This window comes from Schistocerca americana, unplaced genomic scaffold, assembly GCF_021461395.2.
Source record: "Schistocerca americana isolate TAMUIC-IGC-003095 unplaced genomic scaffold, iqSchAmer2.1 HiC_scaffold_240, whole genome shotgun sequence".
NCBI lineage: Eukaryota > Metazoa > Arthropoda > Insecta > Orthoptera > Acrididae > Schistocerca > Schistocerca americana.
The window spans coordinates 208326-233067 of record NW_025725951.1 but is presented as its reverse complement, the minus strand read 5'-3'; the positions used below and the strand labels follow the sequence as shown (position 1 = coordinate 233067).

The following is a 24742-nucleotide window of genomic DNA, read 5'->3' as shown; positions in this document are numbered from 1 at the left end:
AAAACTTGAGAGGACTGCTCAACTTGAGAGGGCTGCTCAGCTTCAGAGGGCAGCTCAACTTGAGAGGGCAGCTCAACTTGAGAGGGCAGCTCAAATTGAGTGTACAGCTCAACTTGAGAGGAAATCTCAACCTGAGAGGACACCTCAACCTGAGAGGACAGCTGAACTTGAGAGGACAGCACAACTTACGAGGACAGGAAAGCTTGCGAGGACAGCAAAGCTTGTGAGGACAGCAATGCTTGTGAGGACAGCACGGCTTGCGAGGACAGCAAGGCTTGCGTGGACAGCACGGCTTCCGAGGACAGCACGGCTAGCAAGGACAGCACGGCTTGCGAGCACAGCACAGCTTGCGAGGACAGCACAGCTTGCGAGGACAGCACAGCTTGCGAGGACAGCACAGCTTGCGAGGACAGCATTACTTGAGAGGACAGCTCAACTTGAGAGGACAGCTCAACTTTGGAGGACAGCTCAACATAAGAGGGCAGCTCAACTTGAGAGGGCAGCTAAACTTGAGAGGGCAGCTCAACTTGAGAGGGCAGCTCAACTTGTGAGGACAGCTGAACTTGAGAGGGTAGCACAACTTGCGAGGACTGCACAACTTGCGAGGACAGCAAAGGTCGCGAGGACAGCAAAGCTCGCGAGGACAGCAAAGCTTGCGAGGACAGCAAAAGTCGCAAGGACAGCACGGCTCGCGAGGACAGCACAAATTGGGAGGACAGCACAGCTTTCGAGGACAGCACAGCTTGCGATGACAGCACAACTTGCGAGGACAGCACGGCTTGCGAGGACAGCTCAACTTGAGAGGACAGCTCAACTTGAGAGGACAGCTCAACTTGAGAGGACAGCTCAACTTGAGAGGACAGCTCAACTAGAGATGACAGCTCAACTAGAGAGGACAGCTCAACATGATAGGACAGCTCAACTTGAGAGGACAGCTCAACTTGAGAGGACAGCTCAACTAGAGAGGACAGCTCAACTTGAGAGGTCAGCTCAACTTGAGAGGACAGCTCAACTTGAGAGGACAGCTCAACTTGAGAGGACAGCTCAACTCGAGAGGACAGCTCAACTTGAGAGGACAGCTCAACTTGAGAGGACAGCACAACCTGAGAGGACAGCACAACGTGAGAGGACAGCTCAACTTGAGTGGGCAGCTCAACTTGAGAGGACAGCTCAACTTGAGAGGACAGCCCAACTTGAGAGGACAGCACTACTTGAGAGGAAAGCACAACATGCGAAGACAGCAAAGCTTGCGAAGACAGCACGGCTGGCGAGGAAAGCACGGCTTGCGAGGACAGCAAGGCTTGCGATGACAGCACAGCTTGCGAGGACAGTACAGCTTGCGAGGACAGCGCAGCTTGCGAGGACAGCACAGCTTGCGAGGACAGCACAGCCAACGAGGACAGCACAGCTTGCGAGGACAGCACAGCTTGCGAGGACAGCACAGCTTGCAAGGACAGCACAGCTTGCGAGGACGGCACAGCTTGCGAGGACGGCACAGCTTACAAAGACGGCACAGCCTGCGAGCACAGCACAGCTTGCGAGGACAGCACAGCTTGCGAGGAAAACACAGGTTGCGGGGACAGCACAGCTTGCGAGGACAGCACAGCTTGTGAGGACAGCATAGCTTGCGAGGACAGGACAGCTTGCAAGGACAGCACAGCTTGCGAGGATGGCACAGCTTGCGAGGACGGCACAGCTTGCAAGGACATCACAGGTTGCGAGGACAGCTCAACTTGAGAGGACAGCTGAACTTGAGAGGACAGCTCAACTTGAGAGGACAGCTCAACTTCAGAGGACAGCAAATATTGAGAGGACTGCTCAACTTGAGAGGGCTGCTCAGCTTCAGAGGGCAGCTCAACTTGAGAGGGCAGCTCAACTTGAGAGGGCAGCTCAACTTGAGAGGGCAGCTCAACTTGAGAGGGCAGCTCAACTTCAGTGTACAGCTCAACTTGAGAGGAAATCTCAACCTGAGAGGACACCTCAACCTGAGAGGACAGCTCAACTTGAGAGGACAGCACAACTTACAAGGACAGGAAAGCTTGCGAGGACAGCAAAGCTTGTGAGGACAGCAAAGCTTGTGAGGACAGCACGGCTTGCGAGGACAGCAAGGCTTGCGAGGACAGCACGGCTTCCGAGGACAGCACGGCTTGCAAGGACAGCACGGCTTGTGAGGACAGCACACCTGGCGAGGACAGCACGGCTTGCAAGGACAGCACGGCTTGCGAGGACAGCACAGCTTGCGAGGAGAGCACAGCTTGCGAGGACAGCACAGCTTGGGAGGACAGCACAGCTTTCGAGGACAGCACAGCTTGCGATGACAGCACAACTTGCGAGGACAGCACGGCCTTCGAGGACAGCTCAACTTGAGAGGACAGCTCAACTTGAGAGGACAGCTCAACTTGAGAGGACAGCTCAACTTGAGAGGACAGCTCAACTTGACAGGACAGCTTAAATTGAGAGGACAGCTCAACTTGAGAGGGCAGCTCAACTTGAGAGGACAGCTCATCTGGCGAGGACAGCTCATCTAGAGAGGACAGCTCAACATCAGAGGACAGCTAAACTTGAAGGAGAGGTCAACTTGAGAGGACATCTCAATTTGAGAGGACAGTTCAACTTAAAAGGACAGCTTAACTTGAGGGGACAGCTCAACTTGAGAGGACAGCTCAACTAGAGAAGGCAGCTCATCTTAAGAGGACAGCTCAACTTGAGGGGACAGCTCAACTTGAGAGGGCAGCTCAACTTGAGAGGGCAGCTCAACTTGAGAGGGCAGCTCAACTTGAGATGGCAGCTCAACTTGAGAGGGCAGCTAAACTTGAGAGGGCAGCTCAACTTCAGTGTACAGCCCAACTTGAGAGGAAATCTCAACCTGAGAGGACACCTCAACCTGAGAGGACAGCTCAACTTGAGAGGACAGTCCATCTGTATAGGACAGCTCAACTGTAGAGGACAGCTCAACTTGAGAGGACAGCTCAACTTGAGAGGACAGCACAACTTGCGAAGGCAGCACAACTTGCGAGGACAGCAAAGCTTGCGAGGACAGCAAAGCTTGTGAGGACAGCAAAGCTTGTGAGGACAGCAAAGCTTGTGAGGACAGCACAGCTTGCGAGGACAGCACAGCTTGTGAGGACAGCACAGCTTGCGAGGACAGCACAGCTTGCGAGGACAGCACAGCTTGCGAGGACAGCACAGCCTGCGAGCTCAGCACAGCTTGCGAGGACAGCACTGCTTGTGAGGACAGCACAGCTTGCGAGGGCGGCACAGCTTGCGAGGACGGCACAGCTTACAAAGACGGCACAGCTTGCGAGGACAGCACAGCTTGCGAGGACAGCACAGCTTGCGAGGACAACACAGGTTGTGGGGACAGCACAGCTTGCGTGGACAGCACAGGTTGCGAGGACAGCACGGCTTGCGAGGACAGCACGGCTTGCGAGGACAGCACAGCTTGCGAGGACAGCACAGCTTGCGAGGACAGCACAGCTTGCGAGCTCAGCACAGCTTGCGAGGACAGCACGGCTTGCGAGGACAGCACAGCTTGCGAGGACAGCACAGCTTGCGAGGACAGCACAGCTTCCGAGCTCAGCACAGCTTGCGAGGACAGCACAGCTTGCGAGGACAGCACAGCTTGCGAGGACAGCACAGCTTGCGAGGACAGCACAGCTTGCGAGGACAGGACAACTTGCGAGGACAGCACAGCTTGCGAGGACAGCACAGCTTGCGAGGACAGCACAGCTTGCGAGGTCAGCACACCTTGCGAGGGCTGTACACCTTGCCAGGACAGCACAGCTTGCGAGGACAGCACAGCTTGCGAGGAGAGCACAGCTTGCGAGGACAGCTCAGCTTGCGAGGTCAGCACAGCATGCGAGGACAGCACAGCTTGCGAGGACAGCACAGCTTGCGAGGACGGCACAGCTTGCGAGGACGGCACAGCTTACAAAGACGGCACAGCTTGCGAGGACAGCACAGCTTGCGAGGACAGCACAGCTTGCGAGGACAACACAGGTTGCGGGGACAGCACAGCTTGCGTGGACAGCACAGGTTGCGAGGACAGCATTACTTGAGAGGACAGCTCAACTTGAGAGGACAGCTCAACTTTGGAGGACAGCTCAACATAAGAGGGCAGCTCAACTTGAGAGGGCAGCTCAACTTGAGAGGGCAGCTCAACTTGAGAGGGCAGCTCAACTTGAGAGGACAGCTCAACTTGAGAGGACAGCACTACTTGAGAGGAAAGCACAACATGCGAAGACAGCAAAGCTTGCGAAGACAGCACGGCCGGCGAGGACAGCACGGCTTGCGAGGACAGCAAGTCTTGCGATGACAGCACAGCTTGCGAGGACAGTACAGCTTGCGAGGACAGCGCAGCTTGCGAGGACAGCACAGCTTGCGAGGACAGCACAGCTAACGCGGACAGCACAGCTTGCGAGGACAGCACAGCTTGCGAGGACAGCACAGCTTGCGAGGACAGCACAGCTTGCGAGGACGGCACAGCTTGCGAGGACGGCACAGCTTACAAAGACGGCACAGCTTGCGAGCACAGCACAGCTTGCGAGGACAGCACAGCTTGCGAGGACAACACAGGTTGCGGGGACAGCACAGCTTGCGTGGACAGCACAGGTTGCGAGGACAGCACGGCTTGCGAGGACAGCACAGCTTGCGAGGACAGCACAGCTTGCGAGGACAGCATAGCTTGCGAGGACAGGACAGCTTGCGAGGACAGCACAGCTTGCGAGGATGGCACAGCTTGCGAGGATGGCACAGCTTGCAAGGACATCACAGCTTGCGAGGACAGCTCAACTTGAGAGGACAGCTGAAATTGAGAGGACAGCTCAACTTGAGAGGACAGCTCAACTTCAGAGGACAGCAAAACTTGAGAGGACTGCTCAACTTGAGAGGGCTGCTCAGCTTCAGAGGGCAGCTCAACTAGAGAGGGCAGCTCAACTTGAGAGGGCAGCTCAACTTGAGAGGGCAGCTCAACTTGAGAGGGCAGCTCAACTTCAGTGTACAGCTCAACTTGAGAGGAAATCTCAACCTGAGAGGACACCTCAACCTGAGAGGACAGCTCAACTTGAGAGGACAGCACAACTTACAAGGACAGGAAAGCTTGCGAGGACAGCAAAGCTTGTGAGGACAGCAAAGCTTGTGAGGACAGCACGGCTTGCGAGGACAGCAAGGCTTGCGTGGACAGCACGGCTTCCGAGGACAGCACGGCTTGCAAGGACAGCACGGCTTGTGAGGACAGCACACCTGGCGAGGACAGCACGGCTTGCAAGGACAGCACGGCTTGCGAGGACAGCACAGCTTGCGAGGAGAGCACAGCTTGCGAGGACAGCACAGCTTGGGAGGACAGCACAGCTTTCGAGGACAGCACAGCTTGCGATGACAGCACAACTTGCGAGGACAGCACGGCCTTCGAGGACAGCTCAACTTGAGAGGACAGCTCAACTTGAGAGGACAGCTCAACTTGAGAGGACAGCTCAACTTGAGAGGACAGCTCAACTTGACAGGACAGCTTAAATTGAGAGGACAGCTCAACTTGAAAGGGCAGCTCAACTTGAGAGGACAGCTCATCTAGCGAGGACAGCTCATCTGAAGAGGACAGCTCAACATCAGAGGACAGCTAAACTTGAAGGAGGGGTCAACTTGAGAGGACATCTCAACTTGAGAGGACAGTTCAACTTGAGAGGACAGCTTAACTTGAGGGGACAGCTCAACTTGAGAGGACAGCTCAACTAGAGAAGGCAGCTCATCTTAAGAGGACAGCTCAACTTGAGGGGACAGCTCAACTTGAGAGGGCAGCTCAACTTGAGAGGGCAGCTCAACTTGAGAGGGCAGCTCAACTTGAGATGGCAGCTCAACTTGAGAGGGCAGCTCAACTTGAGAGGGCAGCTCAACTTCAGTGTACAGCCCAACTTGAGAGGAAATCTCAACCTGAGAGGACACCTCAACCTGAGAGGACAGCTCAACTTGAGAGGACAGTCCATCTGTTTAGGACAGCTCAACTGTAGAGGACAGCTCAACTTGAGAGGACAGCTCAACTTGAGAGGACAGCACAACTTGCGAAGGCAGCACAACTTGCGAGAACAGCAAAGCTTGTGAGGACAGCAAAGCTTGTGAGGACAGCAAAGCTTGTGAGGACAGCACAGCTTGCGAGGACAGCACAGCTTGCGAGGACAGCACAGCTTGCGAGGACAGCACAGCTTGCGAGGACAGCACAGCTTGCGAGGACAGCACAGCTTGCGAGCTCAGCACAGCTTGCGAGGACAGCACAGCTTGCGAGGACAGCACAGCTTGCGAGGACAGCTTAGCTTGCGAGGACAGCACAGCTTGCGAGGACAGCACAGCTAGCGAGGACAGCACAGCTTGCGAGGACAGCACAGCTTGCGAGGACAGCACAGCTTGCGAGGACAGCACAGCTTGCGAGGACAGCACAGCTTGCGAGGTCAGCACACCTTGCGAGGGCAGCACACCTTGCGAGGGCAGCACAGCTTGCGAGGACAGCACAGCTTGCGAGGAGAGCACAGCTTGCGAGAACAGCTCAGCTTGCGAGGTCAGCACAGCTTGCGAGGACAGCACAGCTTGTGAGGACAGCACAGCTTGCGAGGACGGCACAGCTTGCGAGGACGGCACAGCTTACAAAGACGGCACAGCTTGCGAGGACAGCACAGCTTGCGAGGACAGCACAGCTTGCGAGGACAACACAGGTTGCAGGGACAGCACAGCTTGCGTGGACAGCACAGGTTGCGAGGACAGCACGGCTTGCGAGGACAGCACGGCTTGCGAGGACAGCACAGCTTGCGAGGACAGCACAGCTTGCGAGGACAGCATAGCTTGCGGGGACAGCACAGCTTGCGAGCTCAGCACAGCTTGCGAGGACAGCACAGCTTGCGAGGACAGCACAGCTTGCGAGGACAGCACAGCTTGCGAGGACAGCATAGCTTGCGAGGACAGCACAACTTGCGAGGACAGCACAGCTTGCGAGGACAGCACAGGTTGCGAGGACAGCACAGCTTGCGAGGTCAGCACAGCTTGCGAGGAGAGCACAGCTTGCGAGGACAGCTCAGCTTGCGAGGTCAGCACAGCTTGCGAGGACAGCACAGCTTGCGAGGACAGCACAGCTTGCGAGGACGGCACAGCTTGCGAGGACGGCACAGCTTACAAAGACGGCACAGCTTGCGAGGACAGCATAGCTTGCGAGGACAGCACGGCTTGCGAGGACAGCACAGCTTGCGAGGAGGGCTCAGCTTGCGAGGACGGCACAGCTTGCGAGGACAGGAAAGCTTGCGAGGACAGCAAAGCTTGTGAGGACAGCAAAGCTTGTGAGGACAGCACGGCTTGCGAGGACAGCAAGGCTTGCGTGGACAGCACGGCTTCCGAGGACAGCACGGCTTGCAAGGACAGCACGGCTTGTGAGGACAGCACACCTGGCGAGGACAGCACGGCTTGCAAGGACAGCACGGCTTGCGAGGACAGCACAGCTTGCGAGGAGAGCACAGCTTGCGAGGACAGCACAGCTTGGGAGGACAGCGCAGCTTGCGAGGACAGCACAGCTTGCGAATACAGCACAGCTAGCGAGGACAGCACAGCTTGCGAGGACAGCACAGCTTGCGAGGACAGCACAGCTTGCGAGGACGGCACAGCTTGCGAGGACGGCACAGCTTACAAAGACGGCACAGCTTGCGAGGACAGCACAGCTTGCGAGGACTGCACAGCTTGCGAGGACAGCACAGGTTGCGAGGACAGCACAGGTTGCGAGGACAGCACAGCTTGCGAGGACAGCACAGGTTGCGAGGACAGCACAGCTTGCTAGGACAGCACGGCTTGCTAGGACAGCACAGCTTGCGAGGACAGCACAGCTTGCGAGGACAGCATAGCTTGCGAAGACAGGACAGCTTGCGAGGACAGCACTCCTTGCGAAGGCTGCACTCCTTGCAAAGGCTGGACTCCTTGCAAAGGCTGCACACCTTGCGAAGGCTGCACTCCTTGCGAAGGCTGCACTCCTTGCGAAGGCTGCACTCCTTGCAAAGGCTGCACTCCTTGTGAAGGCTGCACGCCTTGCGAAGGCAGCACTCCGAGAAAAGGGTGCACTCCAAGCGAAGGCTGCAGTCCGAGCGAAGGTTGCACTCCGAGCAAAGGTTGCACTCCGAGCAAAGGTTGCACTCTGAGCAAGGATTGTACTCCGTGCGAAGGTTGCACTCCGAGCAACGGTTGCACTCCATCCAAAGGCTGCACTCCATGCGAAAACTGCATTTCATTCGAAGGCTGCACCCCGTGCATACGCTGCATCCTGTGCAAAGAATGCACTCTGTGCAAAGGCTGTGCTCCTTACGTTGGCTGCACTTCTTGCGAACGCTGCACTCCGTTCGAAGGCTGCACACAGTGCGATGGTTGCACTTCATGGGAAGGCTGCACTCCATGCGAATGCTGCACTCCATGCGAAGGCTGCACTCCATGCTAAGGCTGCACTCCATGCGAAGGCTGCACTCCATGCGAAGGCTGCACTCCATGCAAAGGCTGCACTCCATGCGCAGGCTACACTCCATGCGAAGGCTACACTCCATGCGAAGGCTACACTCCATGCGAAGGCTACACTCCATGCGAAGGCTACACTCCATGCGAAGGCTACACTCCATGCGAAGGCTACACTCCATGCAAAGGCTACACTCCATGCGAAGGCTACACTCCATGCGAAGGCTACACTCCATGCAAAGGCTACACTCCATGCAAAGGCTACACTCCATGCAAAGGCTACACTCCATGCAATGGCTACACTCCATGCAAAGGCTACACTCCATGCAATGGCTACACTCCATGCAAAGGCTACACTCCATGCGAAGGCTACACTCCATGCGAAGGCTGCACTCTGTTCGAGGGCTGCACTCTGTTCGAGGGCTGCACTCTGTGTGAAACCTGCTGCACTGCATGCAAAGACTGAACTCTGTGCGAAGGGTGTACTCCGTGTGGAGGCTACATTTTCTGCGAAATGTGTACTCCTAGTGACGGCTGCACTCCATGCAGAGACTACACTCCATGTGGAGGCTGCACTCCCTGCGGAGGCTGCACTCAATGTGAACGTTGCAGTCATTGAGAAGGCTACAGTCATTGAAAGTCTCACTCTTTGCAAGGGCTGCACTCCTTAAAAATTCTGCACACCTTGCAAAGTCTTTACACACTGTTATTACTGCATAGTCTGATTTCATCACTCCTATTAAGTGAGAAGATCTTTGTGGACGTCATGCAGTGTAAGGACTGCAAACCATGTCCAAGCATCATGACGTGTAGGCAGTACACCTTGTGCGATAACTCTCTTAATGAAATAATCCCAGATTGTGAGGAAGTTAATTTAAGAAAGAGACATGTTGCTACAGGTAGAGGAGCATACATTCTGATATCAGTCGCACTTGTCAGCGCACCTCACAGCTCACCATGAAAGGGAAGCACAGCTACCAGGGGCAACACACATTCGAAAGACAGTACAGATTGTGAGAGACTACACTGATGGGAGATGGCACATACTATTAGGAAGTGACTCTATTGAAGGACAGAACGTGAAGCGTGGACACCACTCCTTTTGAGGGCAGCATCCCTACTGAGGACAGCGCATTATGTGAGGACAGAACATCTTGGGATGGTAGAACCACACAATGTGAGCTCAGCTTGCTCTGCAAGGTGGGCTTGTCATGCATTGTATGTGAGTACAGCACAGCTTGCAAGGATGGCACACCTCGCGAAGACGGCACACCAAGCGAGGACGGCACACCAAGCGAGGACGGCACACCAAGCGAGGACGGCACACCAAGCGAGGACGGCACACCAAGCGAGGACGGCACACCAAGCGAGGACGGCACACCAAGCGAGGACGGCACACCAAGCGAGGACGGCACACCAAGCGAGGACGGCACACCTTGCGAGGACGGCACACCTTGCGAGGACGGCACACCAAGCGAGGACGGCACACCAAGCGAGGACGGCACACCAAGCGAGGACGGCACACCAAGCGAGGACGGCACACCAAGCGAGGACGGCACACCTTGCGCGGACGGCACACCTTGCGCGGACGGCACACCTTGCGCGGACGGCACACCTTGCGCGGACGGCACACCTTGCGCGGACGGCACACCTTGCGCGGACGGCACACCTTGCGCGGACGGCACAGCTTGTGAGGACGGCACACCTTGCGAGGACGGCACACCTTGCGAGGACGGCACACCTTGCGAGGACGGCACACCTTGCGAGGACGGCACACCTTGCGAGGACGGCACACCTTGCGAGGACGGCACACCAAGCGAGGACGGCACACCAAGCGAGGACGGCACACCATTCGAGGACGGCACTCCATTCGAGGACGGCACACCATTCGAGGACGACACACCATTCGAGGACGTCACACCATTCGAGGACGGCACACCATTCGAGGACGGCACACCATTCGAGGATGGCACATCATTCGAAGATGGCACACCATGTGAGGATGGCACACCATGCAGGGACAGCACACCTCACAAGCACTGCACACTTAGTGAAGACTGCACACCTGTGAAGTTAGGATGCCTTGTGAAGACAGCTCGCCCTGCAAAGACACCTTCAGAACACAAGACACCAATAAAATTGCACACCTACTGAGTACATCAAGTGTTAAGAAGATGGCAGATATGCAGGGGACAGCTCACTTTAGGCAGTCCGCACACCTTAAAGGGAGAGCACATGTTGGAATGAGAGGACATTTTATAAGGGAGGCTTACCCCATGAGGAGAGAATGCCTTGTAATGTTAGTACACTGTGTGGGGATAGGACAATATATGAAGATGGCATATTTTGTGAAAAATTATGTGTTCCAATGACTGCATGCCTTCTGATTGCTGCACTCATTATGAGGTTAGCACATGTTGGCAGTACAGCTCACCATGTGGGGGGCAGAATAATTTTCATGGACAGCACAACCAGTGAGGACAGCTCACCTTGCACAGAATGCACACCCCTTGCAAGGACAAAACAGCCCGCAAGGAAAGGACATCTTTCGAGGACAACACACCTTGTGCAGCAGCATACTTTTTGAGGACGGCGTATCTTATGAGAACAGCAAATATTTTCAGGACCGTTAAAGAAGCGAGGACAGAACACCATATTAAGGTACAACATGTTGGGAGGAAAAACACATTTTCTGATAAGTGCATATTGTGCCATGCCATTCCTGCTCACCTTATGATGAGTGCAAAATCTGTGAGGACAGTACAGCTTACATTGACGGCACAGATATTGACACCGGCAATCCTCACAATGACAGAACATGTAGTTAGTGTATCTGACCTTGTGAACACAGCATACTTTTTGATGACAGCACAGCACACATTGCAAGGACAGCACACCTTGTGTGGGAAGCACACCTTGCGGGGACAGCACAATTTGTGGGGACAGCGCAATTTGCGAGGACAGCACAACTTGTGAGGACAGCACAAGTTGACAGTGCTGCACAAGTTGCGAGTACAGCACAACTTGTGAGGACAGCACAAGTTGACAGTACTGCACAAGTTGCGAGTACAGCACAACTTGCGAGGACAGCACAGCTTGAAAGGACAGCACAGCTTGAGAGGACAGCACAGCTTGCGAGGACAGCACAGGTTGCAAGGACAGCACAGCTTGCGAGGACAACAAACTTTTTGATTAACCTAGTGGATGCCATTACTCTAGTACGTCCAGTAACTGTTTCATTTGCAGCAACCTTAATGTATATAGTAACACTTGCATGTACAGATACACTAAAATGAATAGGAAGAACTTCACATTCAGCGGTTTTACCTGATAGAACATGAATAGTGTGTGCTGCAACTCTTGCATGCACAGTATCTCTAATGTACAGAGTAAGTGTTGGGTAAGCAGTCACTTCTCCATGCAAGGTAACTCTTGCAAGTTGAGTAACAGATGCTTTTGCAATCCTCACAATGACAGAACACGTAGTTAGTGTATGTGACCTTGTGAACACAGCATACTTTGAGGACAGCACAGCACACATTGCAAGGACAGCACACCTTGCGAGGGAAGCACACCTTGTGGGGACAGTAAAAGTTGCGAGAACAACACAGCTTGCGAGGACAGCACAGCTTGCGAGGACAGCACAGCTTGCGAGGACAGCACAGCTTGCGAGGACAGCTCAACTTGAGAGGACAGCACAACTTGAGAGGACAGCACAGCTTGCGAGGACAGCACAGCTTGCGAGGACAGCTCAACTTGAGAGGATAGCTCAACTTGAGTGGATAGCTTAACTTGAGAGGATAGCTCAACTTGAGAGGATAGCTCAACTTGAGAGGATAGCTCAACTTGAGAGGATAGCTCAACTTGAGAGGATAGCTCAACTTGAGAGGATAGCTCAACTTGAGAGGACAGCACAACTTGAGAGGACAGCACAACTTGCAAGGATAGTAGACCTTGTGATTAACCTTGTAGTGCCATGACATGAATAGTGTGTTCTGCAACTCTTGCATGTACAGTATCTCAAATGTGCAGAGTAAGTTTTGCGTAAGCAGTCACTCCTCCATGCAAGGTATCTCTTGCAAGTTCAGTAACAGATGCTTTTGCAGCTGAGTTGTGTGTATTAACCACAGAACTTGAATAGACTGCTTTGCATGCTGTAATGCGGAAAAAAAGAGATGGGAAGGAGAAAAAGCAGTATGTAGAAAGAAGGGAGGGAGGAAGGGAGTGTATGAGGAAAGTATGTTTGAGAGAGTTGAAGAGGATAGTAATATGGGGAAGGATGAGAGGAGGAGAAGGAAGCCATGGTGAGAAGAGGGAGGATGTATCGGGCAAAGAGGAAACGACGGAGAGAAATAAGGAAGGAACGAAAGTAACAGGTAATATAAGTATAAAGTGAATGGAGGAGGATAGAGAAAAATATATATAAATATATATATATACATAGTGTGTAGATGGTATGTTTACTACAATTGAGAACACACGAAAACGCTGTACAGGCAGTGAAGTGGAGACTCAAAAGGTGAAAACAAGTACTAAGTCTGAGGTGAGGCAAGAAGGAAGAACTTCCACAACAGTAGGCGCTACTGAATAATAAAGTGGGGAAACCAAAGTGTAGAATGGTAGTCGAGCCACATGGTGGCTAGAATAAAAGACACTCGTCGTTGTGGTGTCTAATATCAGTCATGCTGTCTGTCAAGACAACAACAGGAATGGACAGATCAAACAGGTGCATCGAAATTCCTGACGACTGGAGCATTACAATAATCAGTACCATAAGCTGTGCTGTGTGGCGCCAATTAACAAGTTGTCAGACGACAATCGAAGGCAAGATATCCACCGTAACACAAAAGATGAGAGACAGACGTACCAGTACTGCTAGACATGCCTAATGCCGCATAAATCCACGCTGCCTCTTGTGCCGCCCATTCACTTAACGTAGTGTTACAGATGAAGTACCTGCCGAAAACACGGAGGGATTTCTATAGACTGTAACTATAAAAAAAAAAGGAAAGTGTGAAGAGCGTGGGACACAGGGCAGACGATACATTGTACGCCAAGGACGGAATGTGATGTGTTGGCAAATGTGCCAAGACCTTGTAGATAGAGGAGGCCGAAATGCAGGCTATCTAACGCAGACGGGCGTGAATTCTGGAACAGGATAAGTATTGAATGGTAATAAGAAAAGTATGCAGCTCCTCGAATACTTAACTTTATTCCATCCTTGTGGTACATCGCTCTTGATAATACAAATAAGACTATCTTCAGATACGGTTAATGGCGCCTTGCTATGTCGTAGTCACGGACTTAGCTGAAGGCTATTCTAACTGTCTCTCGGCAAATTAGAGAAAGGCTTCGTAAGTGTGGTCGCTAGCAAAGTCATCGTACAACTGGGGCGAGTGCTATTCCGCATCTCGAGACCTGCCTTGTGGTGGCGCTCGGTCTGCGATCACACAGTGGCGACACGCGGGTCCGACATGTACTAAATGGACAGCGGCCGATTTAAAGTACCAACTAGCAAGTGTGGTGTCTGGCGGTGACACCACAGAATGCGTCGGAAAGCGCGGTCCAGTATTGCGATAGGGGGTGTGGTGGGGGGGGAGGGGGGTTATGGGGCACAAAATGCGGCCCGTCATTCGTCGGAATTCGCAGCTCGCGGCCGATATCCCGTGGTGCGAATCCAGGGATGAGCACAGCCTCTCACAGTCGCCTGGAGGCGTCATAAAATCCATGTTCAGCTATTTGCTTCCAGGCTGCACTTCCTGAGTTAGCAGGCTTCAATATAACATTGTTGCAACCCTAGCTTCCTGACTGAGAAAGCAAAACAGAAATTTCCAGATCACACACACACACACACACAAATCGTCGCAATTGGGCTGCATTAAAATAATTGGAGCATTACATAATATTTAAACCACAACCAGTGCTGTGTGGCAGCAGTGAAAGGGTGTCTAGAAGGAAAGCCAGGGGGAAAAAAAAAATACGCGCCGTCAGAGGCGGGGGTGGCACGCCTGCTAATACAATTAACAGCGATAATTTTAATTGCTGTCTGGGGGCTGGTGTGTCTGATGGCTTCGCAGTGCACGAACTGCTTCCTTACTTGCTTCCCAACTTAACAAGCAAGGTCGCAAACAGGTTATTTCAACAGGCGCATTTGTATCGCCTGTGTGGTTTGTGGGGGGGGGGAGGGGGGGAGGCATGAGTGTGCATTGCGCAGCCTGTGGGCAGCATGCATTATGTCCTGTCCCCCTCCTAGCTGCCCGACTTAGCAAGCGACTTTGCAATGCGACTCCGCTGCGCTCCGCTTGCTCCCAGTTACGTTATAAGGCGGCCACTCCGCACAAATGACAGCGAGACACTTGCGATAAACGTCCGTAACTCCTCGATGCCCTCACTTCAAATCTTAAAACTTTGACACCGCCAAGCGACCACCGACCTCAGTACGTCATACAAATTTCACCTCGATACGACCTTACTGTCCCTGAGAAAAACGCACTCAAAGACGCAAATACAAACCGAAAAACGGATTACACAAACTCGCGCAAAAGCTACTTTTTCGTCTGATGTACTTGCAAATTAAACACTTTCCGTTACTCTCCTTTCATTCCACTGTGGAAACTAGTATTTTTTTTACCTCGCCAAACGGTCCTATATCAAAGCAAACTACGCTCACTGGGCCAGGCGGCGCGGCGCGTCTCTTCTCATCGTCTCAAAATACGCTGCATAAACGTCCGTAACTCCTCGATGCCCTCACTTCAAATCTTAAAACTTTGACACCGCCAAGCGACCACCGACCTCAGTACGTCATACAAATTTCACCTCGATACGACCTTACTGTCCCTGAGAAAAACGCACTCAAAGACGCAAATACAAACCGAAAAACGGATTACACAAACTCGCGCAAAAGCTACTTTTTCGTCTGATGTACTTGCAAATTAAACACTTTCCGTTACTCTCCTTTCATTCCACTGTGGAAACTAGTATTTTTTTTACCTCGCCAAACGGTCCTATATCAAAGCAAACTACGCTCACTGGGCCAGGCGGCGCGGCGCGTCTCTTCTCATCGTCTCAAAATACGCTGCATAAACGTCCGTAACTCCTCGATGCCCTCACTTCAAATCTTAAAACTTTGACACCGCCAAGCGACCACCGACCTCAGTACGTCATACAAATTTCACCTCGATACGACCTTACTGTCCCTGAGAAAAACGCACTCAAAGACGCAAATACAAACCGAAAAACGGATTACACAAACTCGCGCAAAAGCTACTTTTTCGTCTGATGTACTTGCAAATTAAACACTTTCCGTTACTCTCCTTTCATTCCACTGTGGAAACTAGTATTTTTTTTACCTCGCCAAACGGTCCTATATCAAAGCAAACTACGCTCACTGGGCCAGGCGGCGCGGCGCGTCTCTTCTCATCGTCTCAAAATACGCTGCATAAACGTCCGTAACTCCTCGATGCCCTCACTTCAAATCTTAAAACTTTGACACCGCCAAGCGACCACCGACCTCAGTACGTCATACAAATTTCACCTCGATACGACCTTACTGTCCCTGAGAAAAACGCACTCAAAGACGCAAATACAAACCGAAAAACGGATTACACAAACTCGCGCAAAAGCTACTTTTTCGTCTGATGTACTTGCAAATTAAACACTTTCCGTTACTCTCCTTTCATTCCACTGTGGAAACTAGTATTTTTTTTACCTCGCCAAACGGTCCTATATCAAAGCAAACTACGCTCACTGGGCCAGGCGGCGCGGCGCGTCTCTTCTCATCGTCTCAAAATACGCTGCATAAACGTCCGTAACTCCTCGATGCCCTCACTTCAAATCTTAAAACTTTGACACCGCCAAGCGACCACCGACCTCAGTACGTCATACAAATTTCACCTCGATACGACCTTACTGTCCCTGAGAAAAACGCACTCAAAGACGCAAATACAAACCGAAAAACGGATTACACAAACTCGCGCAAAAGCTACTTTTTCGTCTGATGTACTTGCAAATTAAACACTTTCCGTTACTCTCCTTTCATTCCACTGTGGAAACTAGTATTTTTTTTACCTCGCCAAACGGTCCTATATCAAAGCAAACTACGCTCACTGGGCCAGGCGGCGCGGCGCGTCTCTTCTCATCGTCTCAAAATACGCTGCATAAACGTCCGTAACTCCTCGATGCCCTCACTTCAAATCTTAAAACTTTGACACCGCCAAGCGACCACCGACCTCAGTACGTCATACAAATTTCACCTCGATACGACCTTACTGTCCCTGAGAAAAACGCACTCAAAGACGCAAATACAAACCGAAAAACGGATTACACAAACTCGCGCAAAAGCTACTTTTTCGTCTGATGTACTTGCAAATTAAACACTTTCCGTTACTCTCCTTTCATTCCACTGTGGAAACTAGTATTTTTTTTACCTCGCCAAACGGTCCTATATCAAAGCAAACTACGCTCACTGGGCCAGGCGGCGCGGCGCGTCTCTTCTCATCGTCTCAAAATACGCTGCATAAACGTCCGTAACTCCTCGATGCCCTCACTTCAAATCTTAAAACTTTGACACCGCCAAGCGACCACCGACCTCAGTACGTCATACAAATTTCACCTCGATACGACCTTACTGTCCCTGAGAAAAACGCACTCAAAGACGCAAATACAAACCGAAAAACGGATTACACAAACTCGCGCAAAAGCTACTTTTTCGTCTGATGTACTTGCAAATTAAACACTTTCCGTTACTCTCCTTTCATTCCACTGTGGAAACTAGTATTTTTTTTACCTCGCCAAACGGTCCTATATCAAAGCAAACTACGCTCACTGGGCCAGGCGGCGCGGCGCGTCTCTTCTCATCGTCTCAAAATACGCTGCATAAACGTCCGTAACTCCTCGATGCCCTCACTTCAAATCTTAAAACTTTGACACCGCCAAGCGACCACCGACCTCAGTACGTCATACAAATTTCACCTCGATACGACCTTACTGTCCCTGAGAAAAACGCACTCAAAGACGCAAATACAAACCGAAAAACGGATTACACAAACTCGCGCAAAAGCTACTTTTTCGTCTGATGTACTTGCAAATTAAACACTTTCCGTTACTCTCCTTTCATTCCACTGTGGAAACTAGTATTTTTTTTACCTCGCCAAACGGTCCTATATCAAAGCAAACTACGCTCACTGGGCCAGGCGGCGCGGCGCGTCTCTTCTCATCGTCTCAAAATACGCTGCATAAACGTCCGTAACTCCTCGATGCCCTCACTTCAAATCTTAAAACTTTGACACCGCCAAGCGACCACCGACCTCAGTACGTCATACAAATTTCACCTCGATACGACCTTACTGTCCCTGAGAAAAACGCACTCAAAGACGCAAATACAAACCGAAAAACGGATTACACAAACTCGCGCAAAAGCTACTTTTTCGTCTGATGTACTTGCAAATTAAACACTTTCCGTTACTCTCCTTTCATTCCACTGTGGAAACTAGTATTTTTTTTACCTCGCCAAACGGTCCTATATCAAAGCAAACTACGCTCACTGGGCCAGGCGGCGCGGCGCGTCTCTTCTCATCGTCTCAAAATACGCTGCATAAACGTCCGTAACTCCTCGATGCCCTCACTTCAAATCTTAAAACTTTGACACCGCCAAGCGACCACCGACCTCAGTACGTCATACAAATTTCACCTCGATACGACCTTACTGTCCCTGAGAAAAACGCACTCAAAGACGCAAATACAAACCGAAAAACGGATTACACAAACTCGCGCAAAAGCTACTTTTTCGTCTGATGTACTTGCAAATTAAACACTTTCCGTTACTCTCCTTTCATTCCACTGTGGAAACTAGTATTTTTTTTACCTCGCCAAACGGTCCTATATCAAAGCAAACTACGCTCACTGGGCCAGGCGGCGCGGCGCGTCTCTTCTCATCGTCTCAAAATACGCTGCATAAACGTCCGTAACTCCTCGATGCCCTCACTTCAAATCTTAAAACTTTGACACCGCCAAGCGACCACCGACCTCAGTACGTCATACAAATTTCACCTCGATACGACCTTACTGTCCCTGAGAAAAACGCACTCAAAGACGCAAATACAAACCGAAAAACGGATTACACAAACTCGCGCAAAAGCTACTTTTTCGTCTGATGTACTTGCAAATTAAACACTTTCCGTTACTCTCCTTTCATTCCACTGTGGAAACTAGTATTTTTTTTACCTCGCCAAACGGTCCTATATCAAAGCAAACTACGCTCACTGGGCCAGGCGGCGCGGCGCGTCTCTTCTCATCGTCTCAAAATACGCTGCATAAACGTCCGTAACTCCTCGATGCCCTCACTTCAAATCTTAAAACTTTGACACCGCCAAGCGACCACCGACCTCAGTACGTCATACAAATTTCACCTCGATACGACCTTACTGTCCCTGAGAAAAACGCACTCAAAGACGCAAATACAAACCGAAAAACGGATTACACAAACTCGCGCAAAAGCTACTTTTTCGTCTGATGTACTTGCAAATTAAACACTTTCCGTTACTCTCCTTTCATTCCACTGTGGAAACTAGTATTTTTTTTACCTCGCCAAACGGTCCTATATCAAAGCAAACTACGCTCACTGGGCCAGGCGGCGCGGCGCGTCTCTTCTCATCGTCTCAAAATACGCTGCATAAACGTCCGTAACTCCTCGATGCCCTCACTTCAAATCTTAAAACTTTGACACCGCCAAGCGACCACCGACCTCAGTACGTCATACAAATTTCACCTCGATACGACCTTACTGTCCCTGAGAAAAACGCACTCAAAGACGCAAATACAAACCGAAAAACGGATTACACAAACTCGCGCAAAAGCTACTTTTTCGTCTGATGTACTTGCAAATTAAACACTTTCCGTTACTCTCCTTTCATTCCACTGTGGAAACTAGTATTTTTTTTACCTCGCCAAACGGTCCTATATCAAAGCAAACTACGCTCACTGGGCCAGGCGGCGCGGCGCGTCTCTTCTCATCGTCTCAAAATACGCTGCATAAACGTCCGTAACTCCTCGATGCCCTCACTTCAAATCTTAAAACTTTGACACCGCCAAGCGACCACCGACCTCAGTACGTCATACAAATTTCACCTCGATACGACCTTACTGTCCCTGAGAAAAACGCACTCAAAGACGCAAATACAAACCGAAAAACGGATTACACAAACTCGCGCAAAAGCTACTTTTTCGTCTGATGTACTTGCAAATTAAACACTTTCCGTTACTCTCCTTTCATTCCACTGTGGAAACTAGTATTTTTTTTACCTCGCCAAACGGTCCTATATCAAAGCAAACTACGCTCACTGGGCCAGGCGGCGCGGCGCGTCTCTTCTCATCGTCTCAAAATACGCTGCATAAACGTCCGTAACTCCTCGATGCCCTCACTTCAAATCTTAAAACTTTGACACCGCCAAGCGACCACCGACCTCAGTACGTCATACAAATTTCACCTCGATACGACCTTACTGTCCCTGAGAAAAACGCACTCAAAGACGCAAATACAAACCGAAAAACGGATTACACAAACTCGCGCAAAAGCTACTTTTTCGTCTGATGTACTTGCAAATTAAACACTTTCCGTTACTCTCCTTTCATTCCACTGTGGAAACTAGTATTTTTTTTACCTCGCCAAACGGTCCTATATCAAAGCAAACTACGCTCACTGGGCCAGGCGGCGCGGCGCGTCTCTTCTCATCGTCTCAAAATACGCTGCATAAACGTCCGTAACTCCTCGATGCCCTCACTTCAAATCTTAAAACTTTGACACCGCCAAGCGACCACCGACCTCAGTACGTCATACAAATTTCACCTCGATACGACCTTACTGTCCCTGAGAAAAACGCACTCAAAGACGCAAATACAAACCGAAAAACGGATTACACAAACTCGCGCAAAAGCTACTTTTTCGTCTGATGTACTTGCAAATTAAACACTTTCCGTTACTCTCCTTTCATTCCACTGTGGAAACTAGTATTTTTTTTACCTCGCCAAACGGTCCTATATCAAAGCAAACTACGCTCACTGGGCCAGGCGGCGCGGCGCGTCTCTTCTCATCGTCTCAAAATACGCTGCATAAACGTCCGTAACTCCTCGATGCCCTCACTTCAAATCTTAAAACTTTGACACCGCCAAGCGACCACCGACCTCAGTACGTCATACAAATTTCACCTCGATACGACCTTACTGTCCCTGAGAAAAACGCACTCAAAGACGCAAATACAAACCGAAAAACGGATTACACAAACTCGCGCAAAAGCTACTTTTTCGTCTGATGTACTTGCAAATTAAACACTTTCCGTTACTCTCCTTTCATTCCACTGTGGAAACTAGTATTTTTTTTACCTCGCCAAACGGTCCTATATCAAAGCAAACTACGCTCACTGGGCCAGGCGGCGCGGCGCGTCTCTTCTCATCGTCTCAAAATACGCTGCATAAACGTCCGTAACTCCTCGATGCCCTCACTTCAAATCTTAAAACTTTGACACCGCCAAGCGACCACCGACCTCAGTACGTCATACAAATTTCACCTCGATACGACCTTACTGTCCCTGAGAAAAACGCACTCAAAGACGCAAATACAAACCGAAAAACGGATTACACAAACTCGCGCAAAAGCTACTTTTTCGTCTGATGTACTTGCAAATTAAACACTTTCCGTTACTCTCCTTTCATTCCACTGTGGAAACTAGTATTTTTTTTACCTCGCCAAACGGTCCTATATCAAAGCAAACTACGCTCACTGGGCCAGGCGGCGCGGCGCGTCTCTTCTCATCGTCTCAAAATACGCTGCATAAACGTCCGTAACTCCTCGATGCCCTCACTTCAAATCTTAAAACTTTGACACCGCCAAGCGACCACCGACCTCAGTACGTCATACAAATTTCACCTCGATACGACCTTACTGTCCCTGAGAAAAACGCACTCAAAGACGCAAATACAAACCGAAAAACGGATTACACAAACTCGCGCAAAAGCTACTTTTTCGTCTGATGTACTTGCAAATTAAACACTTTCCGTTACTCTCCTTTCATTCCACTGTGGAAACTAGTATTTTTTTTACCTCGCCAAACGGTCCTATATCAAAGCAAACTACGCTCACTGGGCCAGGCGGCGCGGCGCGTCTCTTCTCATCGTCTCAAAATACGCTGCATAAACGTCCGTAACTCCTCGATGCCCTCACTTCAAATCTTAAAACTTTGACACCGCCAAGCGACCACCGACCTCAGTACGTCATACAAATTTCACCTCGATACGACCTTACTGTCCCTGAGAAAAACGCACTCAAAGACGCAAATACAAACCGAAAAACGGATTACACAAACTCGCGCAAAAGCTACTTTTTCGTCTGATGTACTTGCAAATTAAACACTTTCCGTTACTCTCCTTTCATTCCACTGTGGAAACTAGTATTTTTTTTACCTCGCCAAACGGTCCTATATCAAAGCAAACTACGCTCACTGGGCCAGGCGGCGCGGCGCGTCTCTTCTCATCGTCTCAAAATACGCTGCATAAACGTCCGTAACTCCTCGATGCCCTCACTTCAAATCTTAAAACTTTGACACCGCCAAGCGACCACCGACCTCAGTACGTCATACAAATTTCACCTCGATACGACCTTACTGTCCCTGAGAAAAACGCACTCAAAGACGCAAATACAAACCGAAAAACGGATTACACAAACTCGCGCAAAAGCTACTTTTTCGTCTGATGTACTTGCAAATTAAACACTTTCCGTTACTCTCCTTTCATTCCACTGTGGAAACTAGTATTTTTTTTACCTCGCCAAACGGTCCTATATCAAAGCAAACTACGCTCACTGGGCCAGGCGGCGCGGCGCGTCTCTTCTCATCGTCTCAAAATACGCTGCATAAACGTCCGTAACTCCTCGATGCCCTCACTTCAAATCTTAAAACTTTGACACCGCCAAGCGACCACCGACCTCAGTACGTCATACAAATTTCACCTCGATACGACCTTACTGTCCCTGAGAAAAACGCACTCAAAGACGCAAATACAAACCGAAAAACGGATTACACAAACTCGCGCAAAAGCTACTTTTTCGTCTGATGTACTTGCAAATTAAACACTTTCCGTTACTCTCCTTTCATTCCACTGTGGAAACTAGTATTTTTTTTACCTCGCCAAACGGTCCTATATCAAAGCAAACTACGCTCACTGGGCCAGGCGGCGCGGCGCGTCTCTTCTCATCGTCTCAAAATACGCTGCATAAACGTCCGTAACTCCTCGATGCCCTCACTTCAAATCTTAAAACTTTGACACCGCCAAGCGACCACCGACCTCAGTACGTCATACAAATTTCACCTCGATACGACCTTACTGTCCCTGAGAAAAACGCACTCAAAGACGCAAATACAAACCGAAAAACGGATTACACAAACTCGCGCAAAAGCTACTTTTTCGTCTGATGTACTTGCAAATTAAACACTTTCCGTTACTCTCCTTTCATTCCACTGTGGAAACTAGTATTTTTTTTACCTCGCCAAACGGTCCTATATCAAAGCAAACTACGCTCACTGGGCCAGGCGGCGCGGCGCGTCTCTTCTCATCGTCTCAAAATACGCTGCATAAACGTCCGTAACTCCTCGATGCCCTCACTTCAAATCTTAAAACTTTGACACCGCCAAGCGACCACCGACCTCAGTACGTCATACAAATTTCACCTCGATACGACCTTACTGTCCCTGAGAAAAACGCACTCAAAGACGCAAATACAAACCGAAAAACGGATTACACAAACTCGCGCAAAAGCTACTTTTTCGTCTGATGTACTTGCAAATTAAACACTTTCCGTTACTCTCCTTTCATTCCACTGTGGAAACTAGTATTTTTTTTACCTCGCCAAACGGTCCTATATCAAAGCAAACTACGCTCACTGGGCCAGGCGGCGCGGCGCGTCTCTTCTCATCGTCTCAAAATACGCTGCATAAACGTCCGTAACTCCTCGATGCCCTCACTTCAAATCTTAAAACTTTGACACCGCCAAGCGACCACCGACCTCAGTACGTCATACAAATTTCACCTCGATACGACCTTACTGTCCCTGAGAAAAACGCACTCAAAGACGCAAATACAAACCGAAAAACGGATTACACAAACTCGCGCAAAAGCTACTTTTTCGTCTGATGTACTTGCAAATTAAACACTTTCCGTTACTCTCCTTTCATTCCACTGTGGAAACTAGTATTTTTTTTACCTCGCCAAACGGTCCTATATCAAAGCAAACTACGCTCACTGGGCCAGGCGGCGCGGCGCGTCTCTTCTCATCGTCTCAAAATACGCTGCATAAACGTCCGTAACTCCTCGATGCCCTCACTTCAAATCTTAAAACTTTGACACCGCCAAGCGACCACCGACCTCAGTACGTCATACAAATTTCACCTCGATACGACCTTACTGTCCCTGAGAAAAACGCACTCAAAGACGCAAATACAAACCGAAAAACGGATTACACAAACTCGCGCAAAAGCTACTTTTTCGTCTGATGTACTTGCAAATTAAACACTTTCCGTTACTCTCCTTTCATTCCACTGTGGAAACTAGTATTTTTTTTACCTCGCCAAACGGTCCTATATCAAAGCAAACTACGCTCACTGGGCCAGGCGGCGCGGCGCGTCTCTTCTCATCGTCTCAAAATACGCTGCATAAACGTCCGTAACTCCTCGATGCCCTCACTTCAAATCTTAAAACTTTGACACCGCCAAGCGACCACCGACCTCAGTACGTCATACAAATTTCACCTCGATACGACCTTACTGTCCCTGAGAAAAACGCACTCAAAGACGCAAATACAAACCGAAAAACGGATTACACAAACTCGCGCAAAAGCTACTTTTTCGTCTGATGTACTTGCAAATTAAACACTTTCCGTTACTCTCCTTTCATTCCACTGTGGAAACTAGTATTTTTTTTACCTCGCCAAACGGTCCTATATCAAAGCAAACTACGCTCACTGGGCCAGGCGGCGCGGCGCGTCTCTTCTCATCGTCTCAAAATACGCTGCATAAACGTCCGTAACTCCTCGATGCCCTCACTTCAAATCTTAAAACTTTGACACCGCCAAGCGACCACCGACCTCAGTACGTCATACAAATTTCACCTCGATACGACCTTACTGTCCCTGAGAAAAACGCACTCAAAGACGCAAATACAAACCGAAAAACGGATTACACAAACTCGCGCAAAAGCTACTTTTTCGTCTGATGTACTTGCAAATTAAACACTTTCC

General features: G+C 50.3%; 2 protein-coding genes across 2 annotated transcripts; both read left to right on the top strand.

The window, feature by feature from the left end:
• Positions 1-2781: 2781 nt before the first annotated feature.
• On the top strand, positions 2782-4058 carry LOC124575393 (prestalk protein-like). Its single transcript, XM_047131194.1, has 2 exons — positions 2782-2921; positions 3005-4058. Exons 1-2 carry the CDS (start codon positions 2782-2784, stop codon positions 4056-4058), a joined length of 1194 nt encoding a protein of 397 aa, XP_046987150.1.
• A 1782-nt stretch (positions 4059-5840) lies between these two features.
• LOC124575391 (prestalk protein-like) lies at positions 5841-10617 on the top strand. Its single transcript, XM_047131193.1, has 3 exons — positions 5841-5895; positions 6060-7778; positions 9701-10617. Exons 1-3 carry the CDS (start codon positions 5841-5843, stop codon positions 10615-10617), a joined length of 2691 nt encoding a protein of 896 aa, XP_046987149.1.
• The last annotated feature ends 14125 nt before the right edge of the window (positions 10618-24742 follow it).